At 39.6% G+C, this 19307-nt stretch overlaps 1 protein-coding gene across 2 annotated transcripts in view; it reads left to right on the plus strand.

Moving 5' to 3' along the window:
• Positions 1-1765: 1765 nt before the first annotated feature.
• DDX58 (DExD/H-box helicase 58) overlaps positions 1766-19307 on the plus strand; it is a 76484-nt gene continuing 58942 nt past the window's right edge. For both annotated transcript variants that reach the window (XM_036738156.1, XM_036738157.1), the window contains exons 1-2: positions 1766-2054; positions 18165-18299. In XM_036738156.1, the coding sequence (XP_036594051.1) occupies positions 1949-2054; positions 18165-18299 (241 nt within the window). In that variant the 5' untranslated portion in view covers positions 1766-1948. The remainder of the gene's footprint in view (positions 2055-18164; positions 18300-19307) is intronic.

Here is a 19307-nt window from a genome sequence, read left to right on the forward strand (position 1 = left end):
TGTCTGGCACATTGTAGGTGTGTTAGTGCTTGTTAAATTGAATTGACTTGCCCAGAGGGTTGAGTATGTTAGTTACTCATGGAACCTGGGCAGATGGCAGCTTTAGAACTCACCCTTTCAGGATTCCTCCCCCAATATACCCATCCGCTAACATGATCCTGATAGCCATGAATCAAGCTTTATGGTTCCAGGGCTGACATGGACACTTACACCAATTTGGGAGTCACCAACGACAATTCTGCTAGGATGGACGAGCAGACTTTACTGTCCTACTGATCATGAGAAGACCTCTGGGCTTTACCATTTGTCTTGTTACTCTGTTCTCCATATCTGCCCTGCAGCTGAACCTTCCTATGTGTATCACCTCTACCAATTAGATTGTTCTAGATTGATTAGCTTGTACTTGAGACAATATGTTCTTAATAGATGCCTTTTCGTTCATTCATAAGCATGTTATTTCTCAGTGGAAGTTTGAGAAGGGGGAGATGACAGGACAGTTTACTCAGGTCATGGGCAGTGGGTTTGTGCTAGAGCTTTGCCTAATCTGATAATTTTGATCATCTGCAGCTAAATAGCATCCATAGCAAATCAGGAAGTTTTTTGTTTTTTTTTGGCAATAAAACTTTTCTCAGGAGCTATACAGTGTTCGGTGAATGTTCATGACAGCTTGGGCTGGCTATTCACTGCTAGTGTTAGCCATCACTGTAAGTTGACAATATTGAAAAAATCTGAGAATCCCCAATGGGCAAGGAGAATTCAGCCATGTCCTCCATAGAAAGTATTCTGTTGGTTCTGCCAGTGCCAAGAAATAGCTATGTAACTAACAAGTAGAATCAGTCTGTCTCCAGAAAGAAGGTGAAGAACACCTCTCAACTTTCCAAGGGATGGTGGAGAATCAAACATTCTTTCAGAGAACAGAAGTGCTTCAAGGAGGAAACAAGAAAAAAAAACCCTGGAGAGGTGGGGAAGCCTAACCTATCAGGAAGTTGGAGGGTAGAAATGTCAGGTGAAAGGAAAGCATAACATTTAAAGCTATATTCTCATCTCGCCTCCATCTCTCAGAACCTTGTCTTCCAGGCTCAGCTCAAATGCTTCCTCTTTCATGAAGGCTTCCCTGAATCCCCTTCTTTTGAGTACAAGGCCTGACCCTTTTCTGAGTATAAAGGATCTCTTAATTATCGTATCATGGACCGTTTTGGCAGTGTGATGAACCCTTCTCAGCATAACGTCTTTAAATGTATAAAATAAAATATGTAAGATACAAAGGAAATTAATTATATTGAAATATGGTTATAAAAATGTGAAAAAAACAGCTGAGTTAGCAGACTCCAGGTTAAGAACCCTTGATCTAGAGCAAGTAGGGACCTTAGAAATCATCTAATTAATCAACCAACTAACATTTGTTAAGTACTTACTACTTGCCAGGTACTGTACACTGATTTTTTATTTTTTTAACGCTTAAACAGCCTACCTCCAAACCTCTTATTTTACAGAAGAGACTGGTTAAACTGCCGCCTTGTTCAAGGTCACACGGGGAAGTTTTTGTCTTATTAAGCGTACAACGGGTGCTTAATAAATGCTTGTCTGATTGAAATGCTTTTTAAGTTTGTTTTTTTTTTTCCACTCGGCGCTTGTTGAGCAAGCCATTCTAGGTTTCATTTCTTCAAGGTTAGTTGCAGTTTCGATTTTCTTTTTCCCTGATAAACTTCCCTGCCAGCTCAGGGAGACGCCTGCTATCAGCTGATTTAGGGGAACAACCCCCTTGCTTTGTTCTGGGCGATTGGACCCTCCCGGATCCCTCCGTATCCCGTCCCTGTCACTTAAAGGAGTCTGAGCACTGGGGGAACTTCCTGGTTCACTCTTTGCTCTCCCTGCGGGATTATTGGGCGCTTAGACCCTCTCCCTTTGTCCGTAGAGCTGCCTCGGGTGCTAAAGGGGAGACAACAGCATGACCGCAGAAGAGAAGAGAAACCTGGAGTTTTTCGGAGACCACATAAGGAACATATTGGACCCCACTTATGTCTTGTTCTACATGACTGACTGGTTCTCGCAAGGTGAGATGCCGCCTGCCCGCAGGCGTCCAGATAGCTGTTCCCCTTCATCTGCAGTCAATCACCCTTTGCCCAACTCTGGCCTTTAGGTTGTTTGGGCACAAACCTGGCCCTTTAGGCCTTAATAGCTGGTTCTGCCACGTTGGCCTTAAAGCCCTGCAGCCTTTGGCAGGTGGTTTCCAGGGGCATCTGGAGGTGTGGTTTATTCCGTGATTTTAGTTTGTTGACGTTTCTGTAAGAGCTCCTACTTCGAGAGCCTGGGGCGGGGGGCTCGCCGAGGATGGCAGGAGATACTTGGGAATGGCGGTAGAGACCATCTGGTCCAGACCTTCACTTTTAAAGTTGCGAAAACTGTTCAGAAAGATAAAAAGAAGCACCTCAGGTTGCACTGCTTGCTAGTGGCCAACCTAAATTAGGAACTCGTTAGTGTGTTTCCACAGTTACTATAAATGTTATAGCCAGCTTTTTCCCTTGATGTATTTCTAATAATGGTCTAATGATAATAATAGCAATAGTGATTGATTGTCACAGTTCCTTTGAGGGAAGTAATGCAAGTACTTGCACCTAAGGAGAAACTGAGGTTCAGAGTTTAAAGTTACTTATCCACAGTCACACTATTTGTAAAGTTGTAAAGTAAGCCAGTCATAAATATTTAGTAAGCATCTCTTAACTAGGCACTGTGCTAAGACTTTGGAGGTGTATGGGGGACTGAGGAGAGGTGGGCAGGAATTCAAAGAAAGCTAAAAAGAGAGTCCCTGCCCTCAAGAAGATTACAGTCTAATAGGAGAGATGAATAACTATATACAACCAAGTTACATACAGGATAAATAGAAAATAATCAACAAAAGGATCCCAGGGTCCTTCTGACCTTGTTCTTATTCTGCTATATCACACTGCATCTCATGTTTAAGAGATTCTTTCCTGTCATTTGATCCACATTCCCTGTGCTAAGTGATATACCACCATTGTTGTTGAGTATTCATTGACACTAACTGCATAGGCTGAGAGGGCAAGGCAGGATCTGACTCATAAGTGGAAGGAATTCGGAAGACAAAGGGAATCAATCAGGGACCATTCAAGGTGTCTGTGTTAAGTAGTTGAGGAGTAGCTGGGCTAAAGGGCCGGAAAAAAGAAGTTATATGATTGTAGAGAGAAGGCAGCTGTCATATGGTAATTCTTTAGAGGCAAAATGGCATGAAAAGAACACTGGATTTGGAGTTAGAGTTTGAGTTCTGATTCACCATCCCCTTCACTACAGCAGCTCTTCCAAACCTTTTTAGCACTCATCCAGTCTCCCATGATTGTAGCCTTGGTTAGTGCCAGTTGTTCTATTCTCCAAGATACTCTCTTCTCTAGGTTTCTTTGACACTGCCCTCAATTGGTTCTCCCAGACCACTGCTTCCTAGACTCTTTTGTTACATCATTCTTTAGGGCATGCTCACTGTGTTCTGTCCTGTGTACTCTTCTCCCTCTAAACTGTCTGTCTTGATGATCTCGTCAGTTCTAATGGGTCATTCTCAGATCTGTTTATCCAATCCTAATGTTTTTCTTCACCTCCAGTCTCATGTCACGGAATGCCTATTGGACTTCTTGAACCAGATATCCTGTAGACATCTCAAACTCAAAATGTCCAAATCATCTTTCTGCCTTTTTTCTCAAGCCCTGTGATAGTCTAAGGTACTAAAATACTCCCAGTAGCCCAGGCTCATTCCTCTGCTTGATTCCTCATTCTCACTTTCAGTCAACCCATGTATCCAATTTGTGGCCAAGATTAGTACAGGCACTCATCACCTGAACTACTGCAATAGCCTTCTTTCTTTCCCCATTGCAGTCTCTCTTCTACTCAGCTCCCAAAGTGATTTTCCCAAGGCATAGGTCTGACCACATCATAGCCCCCATTCCCATGTAATAATCTCTAATGGCCCCAGATTATCTCCACAATCAAATATAAGATTCTCCTTTTGGCTTCTAAAGCCCTTCACATATTGCCCTCCTCTTACCTTTCCAGTCTTATACAGCACTCCGCTTGTGTACTCTATGAAGCCACTGTCCTCCTTGCTGTACCTTACACACAGCACTTGGTGTCTCCCAACCACATGCCTTTTCACTGGCTCCTTCCCATGCCTGGAATACTATCCCTCTTCACCTCCACTTCCTGGATTCCTTGGCTTTTTGAAAGTTCAAACCTTCCCCCACTTCTGTAAGAAGCCTTTCCTGATCTCTTCTCCTTTCCCCCTCACTACTAATGCCTTTGCTTTGAGATTACATATCTCTTACCTTGTAGTTTTCTTTTATGTACAGAATTGTTTGCTGCTTTTCTTCCCCATTAGAATATGAGCTCCTTGAGGGCAGGAACCATGTTTTTGCCTTTCTTTGCATCCCCAGTGCCTAGCTCCATGCTTGGCCCCTAGTAAGTCTTTAATAAACGCTTGTTGATTGACTTTTCCTCTGCACTAGATGTGTTATTTTGAGCAAATCATTTGTTTTCTAGGTTTCAGTTTCCTCATTTTAGTTTTCTAGACTTCAATTTCCTCTTCTGTAAAATGGGAATAATGAAGTTTGAATTACCCATTTCACAGTATAGTTGAGAGGACAAAATGAAATAATATATTAAAATACTCTATAAACTGTTATATAAATTCAAGTTACCATCACTTACCTATTTTATCTGTTTATTTATTTATTTATTTAATGCAGGGGGCGAAGGCAGGGCGATTGGGGTTAAGTGACTTGCCCAAGGTCACACAGTTAGTAAGTGTGTCAAGTGTCTGAGGCAGAATTTGAACTCAGGTCCTCCTGACTCCAGGGCTGGTGCTGCACCACCTAGCTGCCCCTGTTTATTTATTTTCACTTTACTAGCATTTTTTTTTCTCCTACTTGGGGGGAAAAAACCAAACTTTAGCAATTGTGCATAGGTCAAATAAAACACTTTTGGACATCGACCATATTTGGAAATGAGTATCTGATTCTGCATATGTAATTCATTTTCTGTCTGTGAGGAGGTGGTAAGTATTCCTTGCCATCACTCCTCTGGAATCGTGGTTGGTCATTGTGTTAATCAGAATTCTTAAGTCCTATAAATCAATACATTTTTAAAAAGTAGCGCTTAAGTATAAAGTACTTAGTGGGAGACACCAATCTTTCTTTAAAATGAAAAAAGATTTTTACAAAATGTAATCAAATGAAACAGTTGAATGTTCCTAAGCAAATCACTTAACAACAGTGTCTCTGGCTAACAATTACTACCAACAATAAAATCTTCTGCTTCTTAAACCCTTCATAAACTATCAGGTTTTTGCTTTTCCAGTTCTCTTACACTTTACTTACCCCTCCTCTTACTCTTCAATCTAGTGTCACTGGCCTCCTTTGCAGTTCCTAGCATAATATTTGATTTCATGATTGAATGAATTTTCACTGGCTGTTCCTTATGCCTAGAACTCTCAACTCAACGTTTGTGTACATTTCTTGTTGTTAGCAATCCCCTTAGGCTATAAAATCAGTGATGAATCTCTGGGTTAGTGGATAGAAATAATTTTGTAACTCTTCTTGAGTAATTCCAGATTGTTTCCCAGAATAGTTATGTCCTTGTAGTTAGGGTTAGAGTAGGAATTTGGCAGTGAAATATGTATATATTTCCTGAGTTCTTTCAACAATAATTAAAATTATCCAGTATTCAGTTTCATGTTATTGTTCTTTCCTTTTACATTGTTGTATTTCTAATGCATATTGTTTTACAAGTTCTTTTTACTTGATTTTTTTATCAGTTTATCTTTCCCATATTTTTGGAATTCTTAATATTTCCCATCTCTTATGGAATTGTAATGTTCTATTACTTTGATGTTTAAATTTAGTTTATTCATTCCATAAAAGATAATACCTACTTTGTTTCCAAATATTTGCCATTCACAAAAAGTGCTGCAATGAATTTACATATAGAATAGCAATATAACCCTCAGGTTAAAGGGGTATAAATATTTTAATTATTTTTATAGCCTAATTACAAATTGCTTTCCAGAATATTTGTACCAATTCACACCTTCACCAAGAGTGCTATAAGGAGCCTGCTATGATGTGTCTTCTCTGCTTCTGTCTTTGATTCCCTTTTCTTCTATCCCTCCCCTATCCTCCAAACTCTTCACAATCAATTTCTTCTGTGACTCCTTTACCAAAGCTGTTGCCTCTTTTTTCATGATTTGTTTTACTTCTCTCATTTTTCTCCCAGTTTTTCCTCTACCTCTCTTATTTGATTTTTAAAATCTTTTTTGAGCTTTTACAAGAATTTTTTTTTTTGGCCTGAGACCAATTCACATTTTTCTTTGAGTCTTTGCATGTAGCTATTTTGACTTTGTTGTCTTCTGAGTTCATGTTTTGGTCTTGCCTTTCACCATGGTAACTTCCCATGGTCATGTTCTCTTTTTTATTGTTTGCTCATTTTTACAGCCTATTTCTTGACTTTTAACTTTTTGTTAAAGTTGGAGTCTTCTTCTTGGGCGGAGGGGACACTGTCCCAAGCTTCAGGTTTTTCATGTGGTATGATCTGTAGAGAAACGTGGTAACTGCTTTACTGGCCAGTGCTCTGGTCTGTGAGCAACCACAAGCACTCTTTTCCATTCTGGAACTTTGACCAGAGTTTTTTTTTTTCCTCTGCAACTGCACATTCCAGTGTGCTAGTGCTACTCCATTATGCTGGGACTGTGACCAGGAGCCACATGTAAGCAATGCAACAGAGTCCAGCACCCAGTGCCAATAAAGGATCCCCTGAAATTTCCTTCTGACCAGTTGTCTGACTCCCTTAGCATCTATGGGGTAAGACAGGGTAGGAAACTTGAGGGCATTTGAGGACCTAGAGAGCCACATGTGTCCTCAAGGCTGCGGGTTCCCCACTCCTCAGCTAAGAGCTTCAGAAGTTGCCACTGCCAATTCAGTCACCACTACCACCACCACCAAGGCCTGCTGCTGGCTTGCTGGACTACACTCCATTCTCATCCCAGTGAGACAGACCTCTCCTACTGACCTTCTAAGTTGCCTTGGGCTTGAAAACTATTTCACCCCATCCTTTTAAAAAGTTGTTAGGAGAAGAATTTGGGAAGCTCAAGTGAATCCCTGGCTTTACTCCACCATCTTTGCTCTGACTCCAATCAGTTTCCCCTGAATATGGAGTCCTTCACCACTAGGCTGATCTATTAACTGACCTTGCAAATTTCCAAACGTTGAAAGATCTGGAGGTCCCATTGGTCCACAGCAAAGTACACTGGAGCAGCAGGGATTGATGATAGAATTTGAATTTTGAGCAGAGTGACACAATGAGGACAGTCTTAGAAAGTCTTCTGTAGGGATGGTGATATCTCTTGGCAGAGAGGAATATTAACTATAGATGACTGTACAAGGGCATCAACTCTCAAAGCCCAGCAGAGAGGTATACTCAAGATGAGCTTCAAAAGAACTATAAAAGGCAGAAGTTCTAAGGAATTTCTGAGTGCCTTCAAAGCTTTCGTTCTCTCACCTATCAATTCAGTAGCTTTCTTGGAGATTAAAAAGGTCCTCTGTCATTTTCTCTACTGCAAACTGCATTTCTCCCCTGGAACTGTTAATCTGCTCTCCCTGGTGATGACATCTGAAGGCTCTACAATCTTTTTTTTTTTAATTTAATATATTTGGTTTTCAGCATTGATTTTCACAAGAGTTTGAATTACAAATTTTCTCCCCATTTCTACCCTCCCACCCACTCCAAGATGGCATATATTCTGGTTGCCCCGTTCCCCAGTCAGCCCTCCCTTCTTATCACCCCACTCCCCTCCCATCCCCTTTTCCCTTCCTTTCTTGTAGGGCAAGATAAATTTCTACTCCCCATTGCCTGTGTATCTTATTTCCTAGTTACATGCAAAAACTTTTTTTTTTGTTTTTGAACATCTGTTTTTAAAACTTCGAGTTCCAAATTCTCTCCCCTCTTCACTCTCCACCCACCATCCCTAAGAAGGCAAGCAATTCAACATAGGCCACATGTGTATCATTAGGTAAAACCCTTACACAATACTCCTGTTGTTAAAGACTAACTATATTTTGCTCCTTCCTAACCTATCTCCCTTTATTGAATTTTCTCCCTTGACCCTGTCCCTTTTTGAAAGTGTTTGTTTTTAATTACCTCCTCCCCCTATCTGCCCTCCCTTCTATCATCCCCCCCTTTTTATCTTCTTCCTCCTTCTTTCCTGTGGGGTAAGATACCCTACTGAGTGTGTATGGTATTCCCTCCTCAGGTCAGATCCAATGAGAGCAAGATTCACTCATTCCCCCCCACCTGCTCCCTCTTCCCTTCCTACAGAACTACTTTTTCTTGCCACTTTTTATGCAAGATAATTTACCCCATTCTATCTCTCCCTTTCTCCTTCTCTCAATATATTCCTCTTTCATCCCTTAATTGGATAATATTTTTTTAGATACCATCCCTTCATATTCAACTAACCCTGTGTCCTCTGTCTATACATATATATATATATACATACACACATACATATATACATACACACATGTTTATATATATACACACATACACACACACACACACACACACACATATATATATATATATATATGCATATTTCCTTCAGCTACCCTAATACTGAGGTCTCATGAATCATACTCATCATCTTTTCATGTAGGAATGTAAACAAAACAGCTCAACTTCAGTAAGTCCCTTCTGATTTCTCTTTCTTGTTTACCTTTTCATGCTTCTCTTGATTCTTGTGTTTGAAAGTCAAATTTTCTATTCAGCTCTGGTCTTTTCACTGAGAAAGCTTGTAAGTCCTCTATTTTATTGAAAATCCATATTTTGCCTTGGAGCATGATACTCAGCTTCCCTGGGTAGGTGATTCTTGGTTTTAATCCTAGCTCCATTGACCTCTGGAATATCATACTCCAAGCCCTCTGATCCCTTAATGTAGAAGCTGCTAGATCTTGTGTTATTCTGATTATGTTTCCACAATACTCAAATTGTTTCTTTCTGGCTGCTTGCAGTATTTTCTCCTTGATCTGGGAGCTCTGGAATTTGGTGACAATATTCCTAGGAGTTTTCTTTTGGGGATATTTTTGAGGAGGCGATCTGTGGATTCTTTCAATTTCTATTTTGCCCTGTGGCTCTAGACTATCAGGGCAATTTTCCTTGATAATTTCTTGAAAGATGATATCTAGGCTCTTTTTTTGATTATGGCTTTCAGATAGTCCGATAATTTTTAAATTCTCTCTCCTGGATCTATTTTCCAGGTCAGTGGTTTATCCAATGAGATATTTCACATTGTCTTCCACTTTTTCATTCCTTTGGTTCTGTTTGATAATATCTTGATTTCTCATCAAGTCATTAGCTTCCATTTGCTCCAGTCTAATTTTTAAGGTAGTGTTTTCTTCAGTGGTCTTTTGGACCTCCTTTTCCATTTGTCTAATTCTGCCTTTCAAGGCATTCTTCTCCTCGTTGGCTTTTTGGAGCTCTTTTGCCATTTCAGTTAGTCTATTTTTTAAGGTGTTGTTTCCTTCAGTATTTTTTTCAGTTTTTTTTTTTTTTGGGTCTCCTTTAGCAAGTCCTTGACTTGTTTTTCATGGTTTTCTCGCATCCTTCTCATTTCTTTTCCCAATTTCTCCTCTACTGCTCTAACTTGATTTTCCAAATCCTTTTTGAGCTCTTTCATGGCCTGAGACCAGTTCGTGGTTTTCTTGGAGGCTTTTGATGTAGGCTCTTTGACTTTGTTGACTTCTTCTGGCTGTATGTTTTGGTCTTCTTTGTCACCAAAGAAAGATTCCAAAGTCTGAGACTGAATATGAGTGTGTTTTTGCTGCCTGGCCATCTTCCCAGCCAACTTACTTGACCCTTGAGTTTTTCGTCAGGGTATGACTGCTTGTAGAGTAAAGAGTACTTTGTTCCAAGCTTGAGGGGTTGCGCTGTTGTTTTCAGAGCTATTTCTATACAGCCAGCTCTGCCACACCAGCACTCCTCCTTCCCCAAGAACCACCAACCCAGACCTGACGCAAATCTTAAACAGGCTCTGCACTCCTGCTCTGACCTGCCACTTAATTCCTCCCACCAGGTGGGCCTGAGGCCAGAAGCAACTGCAGCTGTAGTTCTGTAGCTGCACCTCCTCCACCACACCCAGGGTGGTGGCCGAACCACGAACGCCTTCTTTCACTCTGTCCCCTGCAGCTTTTCCCACTAACCTTCTCTGTTGTCTTTGGTGTTTGTGGGTTGAGTAGTCTGGTAACTGCCACAGCTCACTGATTCAGGGCACTAGGGCCTGTTCCGCCTGGCTCCCAGTCTGGTAGGTCCTGCTGCTGCCCATGCTGGGCTCTGCTCCTCTCCACTCCCAGCTCCATTCACGATAGACCTCACCCCACCACCATCCAGGCTGTCCTGGGCTGGAGCCCTACTTCCCTCTGCTACTTTGTGGGTTCTGCAGTTCTAGAATTTGTTCAGAGCCTTTTTTTATAGGTTTTTGGAGGTCCCTGGCGGGGAGCTCATGCAAGTCCCTGCTTTCAAGCTGCAATCTTGCCTCCACCCCCTGCTCTGCAGTTTTTAAGCATCTTCATTATGAGGCTCCAGTCTTTTCAAGCTGAATAAGCTCATTCACTCTCACTGATAAGGGATTTTGAGCAGCTCTCATGAAGGTACAAGGGAAAAAAAAAAAGGCTTTGTAGGAATCCTTTTTTTTTTTCAGGACTTAAGGCGCTGGAGGGGGTAGCTCTAGTGTCTTTCTCCTGGCTATCTGGAACTCCAGAACGGCTCACTCTATGATGAGCTGGTTTCCTTTTGGACCCACCTCCTGGAAAAATTTTTGTGTCCACTCTAGCTTCCAGCCTAGCCCATTTCTCCACTAGTTTTTGTTCCTTGCCGGGTTTCACTCCTGTTCATGCATGTGATATGACACAAAGTCTCTTTCTGCCTTAGATTTTGGGAAAGTGTTTTGGTAGCCACATGAGTGAGGCCACTGTCCAATAGGCTATGGCTCTTATGCTGCTTCACCCTGAGCCCTGTGAGCGGTGGTACCCCATGAGCAGCAAGTCCCTGGATGGCAGCAATGCTAGGCATGGAGGCTGAGGCTGCTGAGGCCTGGTCTGGCCTCTGTTCCTGGTGCTGCCCAAATTACCATTATGGAATAATGGTTAGACTTTGTGCTTAGTTGTGTCTTCTGTCAACAATGGCAGAAATGATTTTTTTTCTTTCTTCGCAATGTTTCTTTATTTTTTAAAAATTGAAATATTGCCTGGACCCCATGATGATATCCCAGGATACTTATGGGATATTCCTGGTCCCAGGGGTTTGTTTAGTTTGAAACGGCTTTTGAGAGACAATTATTAAATTTTCAGTATATGCAATTATATTTCAGAAGTCAGCAAATGTTACAAATAAGAGCTTGATTTATTGTTTTGCTGATTGTCTAGACTCAGAAAAATTTGTTGTGCATGAATTTTTTCCCCTGGAGAGCCACTTGTTAAACATTTACCAGCATACTGCTGCCTAATCCCAACATAAACGTCAAAGGCAGCCCTGGAGTAGCCCATAAATATGGTCAGCATTGGGCATTAGGGAAGTTACTATCATACTCGCTTAACCAAGAGAGAAATTGGAACACAAGAGATTAGCCAAGATCATTTATTTAGCCCTAAAGTTGGACCAAATTATGAAAATTAAAATAGTGATCTAGAAAAGTGATAAAGTACCATATGTCCCACTCATTCCACTAGGTAACCACTGCACTATTTAGTCTTTCTAAGAATAAGCTTTATGTGTCTATGAGGTTTTGGGAGGTATTTGGTTCTTGTTGAGAAGGCCTGTTACAGCAAAGTGAAATATTTTAATTTTTAAAAGCAAAGAAGCGCTTCAAAGAAAAAAAAGTTCATTTCTGCTGTTATTTGACAGAAGACATGGCTGAGCACAAAGTCTAACTAATATTCCATTAAATAATGGTAACTTTTATTTGTGTAACACAGTTTACAGAGAATTTTAATACATTATTTGATTACAGTTATTATTTCATTTGATCCTTACAACAATCCTGAGAGGTTAGGTGGTATTATTATCCACATTTTACATATGAGGAAACTGAGGCAAACAGAAGTTAAGTGACTTGCCCGGGATCACATAGCTAGTAAGTGTCTGAGACTGGATTTGAACTTGAGTCTTTCTGACTCTAGGCATTGTATTCAGTCCCATGAACTCTAGAATTGACTTTTGGACTGTTGTAGGCTCAACGTAGGTTTAGAATGAATTATTCTGAACTTTTGAGTCCACCTCAGTTCTTCCTGGGATCCTTAAATCAATCCACAAGTGATTATTGAGCACTTGGTGGGGTATACTGATCTCTGTCTTCAAGTAGTGGATAGGCTAGCTATAAGATGAAGTGAAAATACATGAAACTAATGTTAAAGTATGTATTTTACTGACTATCAGATAAAAGGGCAAAATCAGTTCAGACTCTAGTATTCAGGGAAGATTTTATGGAATTTGGATTTTGTGAGCATGAGTAGATAAGCCGATGTCTTTGATCTAAGCAGAAGGGAGGAGAGATCTATCAGTTCTTGAGACTAGATTCTTTCAGGGTTTGGGGAAAGAAATTATTCAGCATACTCACCACAAGCGTTGAATCGCTGGATGGTAATAGTACTAAGTATAGATATATTTCAATCCCATCAACCATTTAGCTACTCCCTAGGCACTAAGATGTTCAACTCTGGGGTACAGAGACTTATCCATCCAGGAAATCTACTACTTTGCCAGCCAAGGCTCAGGATGAAATTAGCCTACTGTCTTAGTTTTTTTTCTTTTAAATAGATTTTAAAATTTATTTCATTATTTCATGATTGTGTATATAAAAAAAAACATTCATTTTTTAAAAATTTTGAGTTCTAATTTTCTCCTTCCCTCCCTTCCCTTTGAGAAGGTAAGCAATATGAAATTAATTACACATGTGAAATCATGCAAAACATATTTCCTTATTAGCCATGTTACAAAAGAAAACACACACACACACACACACACACACACAAAATAAAGAAATTGTTAAAAATATGTTACAATCTGCACTTAGTTGATCAGGTCTCTCTGGAGGTAAATAGCATTTTTCATCACGGGTCCCTTGAAATTGTCTTGGATCATTATATTGATCAGAGTAACTAAGTCTTTCACAGTTAATCATTCTTACAATGTTGCTGTTATTGTGCCCAGTGTCCTCCTACTTCTGTGCACTTCACTTTGCATTAGTTCATACAAATCTTCCCAGGTTTTCTGAAACCACCTGCCCCTTATAGCACAATAGTATTCCATCACAATCATATACCATAACTTGTTCAGCCGTTTTCTAATCACTGGCAATCCCCTTTATTTCCAATTCTCTGTCGCTACAAAAAGAGCTACTATAAATATTTTTGTACAAATAGGTCCTTTCCCCTTTTCTTTGATCTGTTTGGGATATAGACCTAGTAGTGATATTTCTGGGTATGCACAATTTTATAGCCCTTTGGTTGAATTCCAAATTGTTCTCCAGAATGGTTGGACTAGAAGATGGTGGAGTAAAGGCAGGGATTCACCTGAGCTCTCCCAAATTTCCCTCCAAACAACTTTAAAAGAATGCCTCAAAATGAATTCTGGAGCAGCAAAACCAAAAGGATAGGGTGAAACAATTTGCTAGCCCAAGAAAACTTAGAAGGTTGGCAGGAAAGGTCTCTCACTGGGTTGAGAGTGGAGCACAGTCCAGTGCCCAGGCAAACCACCAGCAGGCCTTGGGGGAGAGTGAATCTACAGCAACCACTTCCTGAACTTTCAGTTGATAGGCTGTGAAGGGAGCAGACAACTGGTTAGAAAGAGATTTTAGCAGACCCTTTGCTGGCCTTGGGTGCAGGACTCTGTTACATTGCCCATGTGTGGTTTCATGTCACAGTCCCGGGGCAAGGAGGAGTAGGAGGAGGACAAACACACTAGAGCATGTGGCCAAAGGGATACAGGTGCCATAGTCACAGTTCTAGGGTGGAAAAGAATGCTCATGGTCACTCACAGACCAGAACACAGGCCAGGAAAGCAGTGATCACATCTCTCCTTAGATAATACAACCCTGGAAGAACTGAAAACTTACTCCAGAACTAGCTCTGAAAATAGCAGCATGAAAAACTTGAAACAGTGCCCCTCCATCCTGGGAGCAGAGCCCAACTTTAATATAAAATTAAAAGTTAAAAAACAATAGGTTAGAAAAATGAGCAAACAACAAAAAAAAGAATCTGACCATAGAGCAAAACACAAACTCAGAAGAAACAACAAAGTGGAAATGGGTACATCCAAAGCGTCAAAGAAAAATGTAAATTGGTCTCAGGCCCCAAAAGAATTTGTGGAAGAGCTCAAAAAGGATTTTAAAAATTGAATGAGTGAAGTAGAGGAAAAATTGGGAAAAGAAATGAGTTATGCAAGAGAATCTTGAAAAAAAGAGTCAACAGCTCGGTAAAGGAGGTATAAAAATCCACTGAAGAAAAAACACCTTATAAAACAGAATAGGCCAAGTGCTAAAAGAGCTACAAAAATCCGTTGAAGAAAAGAACTTAAAAAGCAGAATTGACCAAATGCAAAAAGAGGCACAGAAATTCACTGAAGAAAATAACTCCTTAAAAAGTAAAATTGGCCAAATGGAAAAGGAGATACAAAGCTCACTGAAGGAAACAATTCCTTAAAAGAATAGAATTGAGCAAGTAGAAGCTAATGATTCCATGAGACATCAAAAAACAAACAATCAAAAGAATGAAAAAATAGAAGAAAATATGAAATATTTCATGGGAAAAACAACTGACCTGGAAAATAGATCTAGGAGAGATAATTTAAGATTTATTGCACTACCTGAAAGCCATGATCAAAAAAAAAAGAGCCTACACATCTTATTTCAAGAAATTATCAAGGAAAACTCTCAGGAATATTATAGCTAAGTTCCAGAGCTCCCAGGTCAAGGAGAAAATATTATAAGGAGCCAGAAAAAATATATACAGGATAACACAAGATTTAGCAGCTTTTACATGAAAGGATTGGAGGGCTTGGAATATAATATTCCAGAAGGCAGAGGAGCTAGGATTACAACCAAGAATCACCTACCCAGCAAAACTGAGTAAAATACTCTAGGGGAAAAATAGATATTTAATGAAATAGAGGACTTTCAAGTGTTTTTGATAAAAAGACCATAGCTGAAAGAAAATTTGATTTTGAAATACAAGACTCAAGAAGAGCATAAAAAGGTAAACAGGAAAGAAATCGTAAGAGATTCAATAAGGTTAAACTGTTTACATTTATATATGGGAAGATGTAACTTCTAATTCCTTAGAGCTTTATCATTATTAGGACAGTTAGAGGGAGTATACCTAGCTTAGAGGGCACAGGTATGAAATGACTATGATGGGATGATATCTAAAAAAAAATAAAAATTAAGAGGAGAGAAAGAGGAATGCACTAGGAGAAGGGGAAATGAAGAGGTAGAATGTAACAAAATTATAACAAAATTACATTACAGAAAGAGGTGCAAAAGATCCTTTACGTTGGAAGGGAAGCTGGAGGTGGTGGACAGTGCTTGAACCATACTCTCATCAGAATTGTCTTAAAAAGGGAATAACTTATACACCCAGTTGGGTATAGAAATCTGTCTTATTCTACAGAAAAGTAAAAGGGGAAGGGGATTAAAGAAGGTAGCCAGGGTTGGGGCCTGACAGAAGGGAGGGCAGATTGGAGGAAACAGTAGTCAGAAGCAAAACATTTTTGAGGAGAAACAGGGTGAAAGGAGAGAAAGAGACAGATAAACAGGGGAAAATAGGGTGGAGGAAAATATACAGTTAATAATTTTGATTGTAGAAAAAATTTTCCAGCAAATTTCTCTGATAAAGATCTCATTTCTCAAATATATGGAGAACTGAGTCAACTTTATAAGAATACAAGTCATTCCCCAATTGATAAATGGTCAAATGGTATGAACAGTTTTCAGAAGAAGAAATCAAAGCTATCATTAGTCACATTTTAAAAATGTTCTAAATCACTATTGATTAGAGAAATGCAAATTGAAACAATTCTGATGTATCCCTTCACACCTACCAAACTGGTTAATATGATAGGGAAAATGACAAATGTTGGAGGGGATATGGGAAAATTGAAACACTTAAAGCATTGTTGGTAGAATTGTGAACTGATTCAACCATTCTGGAGAGCAATTTGGAACTATGCCCAAAGGGCTACAAAACAATGACTGTGAGCCCTGAGAATAGCATCATCTGCCAGCTCACTAGCCCTGCCTCCAGCCTAGTCCACTAAGCCATCATCTGGTGAAACAACCCTAGTAGAGATCTGACAGAACTCTCTTTGTAGGTACTGTGGCCCTCACTTCCTCCCAGCCTCAGTTACTGAAGACTGAGAAAGAAAAGCTCTCATCAAGGTCTTTAACACTGTCAGATGGTTCAACATCAGAAAAGGATGTGGATTTTATCAATGGAAATGACAAAAGAAGATCCATTTCCATATGCATTACACCTAAAGGACCTTTCAATCTGTATTGAAACTGAACCTCTTTTTATGTGTGTAAATATATTGTCTTCCCCCATTAGAATGTGAAGACCTTGCAAGTAGGGATTGTCTTGCTCTAACTGTATCCTCAAATATATTGACATACTGAGAAGAATTGTTTCAGAATTATAGAAATGCCCAAACTAAGATAGAATATTGTGGCACAACCTATCACGTCATGAAAGATTTAAAAGAATTGTCTTAGAGGTAGAGATGAATGTTTCATTGCATGGAAACTCATCATATTCAAACCTCATTGAAAACTCATGGGTTATAATCAAGGCTAACTTGAAAAGTAGACAGTTCATCAAAGGTACATTTAAAATCTAATGTAATTGAAATGTAGTTTCATGACTAAAGAATATCAAAATCATATGAACTGTGTCAAAATATAAAAAGTACTTGTAGCAAAAGCATGCATTTTTAAAGATAGAGAGTTGAAAGGCTTATATTGTTTAAGTCAATAAATTTAATTACTTAGTCCAAGTTAATAGGTACACTCCAGTAACAGTAGTTGCCATTTATATAATGTTTTATAGTTGATAAAGCATTTTTTTGTATCAACTTTTCGAGATAGTCAATGCAAAGTATTCTTATCCATGTCTATAGATAAGGAAACCTAGGCTATGAGTGGTGATTTTGGCTTGGAATCCTGGTTCTGACAATTACTAGCAACTTAATTTTAGCCAATTCACTCTGATAAGATTATGGTAAGATTATTATTGGGTAACATTATGGTAGGCCTTGAATGCCAAGCGCAGAAGTAAGAGTGTTATATGGTAAGCAAGAGGGAGTCATTATAAATTTTTGAGCAGGGGAGCAGTGTGTTGGAAGCTATGTCCCAGGAAAAAATGTAATCTGGTAGTGATGTGCAGGATAGTTTGGAGGGAGGGGATGTAGAGGCAAGGAGAATGCTATTGTAGGGTGGCAGCTCCCAGCCTTATTTGCAGAGCTGGGTGTACAAGGTTTGGAATGTTACATAATGTCAGACTTGATTAATTAGTTGGTAAGTTATACTCAATTGCTTCTTATTCTTTATTGTAAAGGATGCTTCTTTTGGCGCAGTGGGGAATAGAAATGGTTGGAAAAACAAAATATAATAATTTTTAAGACTGTTATAGATCATAGAAAGTTAGAACCCACTGTGATGACTTGCCTAAGGTCACATGGCTGATTAATGGCCTAATCAGACCTTGAATGAGGTCTCCTTACTTCCAGTATAGTGTTTTTTCCATTGCGCAATGTTGCTTGGCCCCTGAGTTCCTTCTAATGCTATGATTTATATCTGCTATGTATTTGTGTCCATATTTATGAGGAGTTTATAGAGAGGAGTTCCACTACATTACTTCCTATCATGCCACCATCTTGGCTATGCCCATGTATGTCCATATTTATGTAAGTGTGTGGTGGGCATATTCAGAGAGATAGAATAAGGAACTAACTGGACAGAGTATTTAATGAGTTACAGAAAACTTCAAGTGAAGGTAGGATTCATTTTTTGGTTTTTATTTGTTGAGTAATGTTGAATGATTCATCTTTCTTTAACTTACTATTGCTAGAAAATATACAGAGTATCCAAGCTATGAAAACAAATAAGGGAGTGACAGCAGCTGCTACACTTTTTCTGGAATTCTTATTAAAATTTGAAGAGAACGGCTGGTTCCAGGGCTTCCTGGATGCCCTTCACGGAGCAGGTCAGTTTCTTCTTTCTTTTTAAAATTTTTTTTCAAATTTATTTTTAGTTTTCAATCATTTGCTCAAGATTTTCAGTTACAAATTTTCTCCCCAAATCTACCCTCCCCCCACCCCAAGATGGCATGTATTCTGATTGCCCCTTTCCCTAGTCTGTCCTCCCTTCTTTCACCTCACCCCCCGCCCTTCCCCTTTCCGCTTTCCCCTTACTTTCTTGTAGGGCAAGATAGATTTCTTTACCCTATTGCCTGTATAACTTATTTCCCAGTTGCATGTAAAAAAAGCAATTTTTTTTTAACATTTGTTTTTAGAAACTTGAGTTCCAACTTCTCTTCTTTCTTCCCTCTCCACCCACCCTCCTTGAGAAGGCAAGCAATTCAATATAGGTTATACATGTATCATTATGCAAAACACTTCCATAATAGTCATGTTGTGAAAGACTAACTATATTTCCCTCCAGCCTACCCTGTCCCCCTTTATTCAGTTTTTTCCTTTGACCCTGTCTCTTTCCAAAAGTGTTTCCTTTTGACTACCTCCTCCTCCAATCTGCCCTCCCTTCTATTATCCCCTCCTCTTATCCACTTCCCCCATACATTTCTGAAGGGTAAGATACCTAAATGAGTGTGTATGTTATTCCCTCCCTAAGCCAAATCTGATGAGAGCAGGATTCACTCATTCCCTTTCACCTGCCCCCTCTTCCCTTCCATTACAACAGCTTTTTCTTCCCACTTTTATGTGAGATAATTTACCCCGTTCTATCTCTCCCTTTCTACTTCTCCCAATATATTCCTCTCTCACTCCTTAATTTAATTTTTTTAGATATCATCCCTCCATATTCATTTCACCCTGTGCCCTCTGTCTATATATATGTATATTCCCTTCAACTACCCTAATACTGAGAAAGGTCTCATGAGTTACTGTAACAACAATTCGGCTAGCAGCTGTTGTGGGGGTGAAAAACCAACACAAGACCAACAACAATAAGGCTGCTTAGCACAGGTTATTTGATG

Source organism: Trichosurus vulpecula, chromosome 9, assembly GCF_011100635.1.
Source record: "Trichosurus vulpecula isolate mTriVul1 chromosome 9, mTriVul1.pri, whole genome shotgun sequence".
NCBI lineage: Eukaryota > Metazoa > Chordata > Mammalia > Diprotodontia > Phalangeridae > Trichosurus > Trichosurus vulpecula.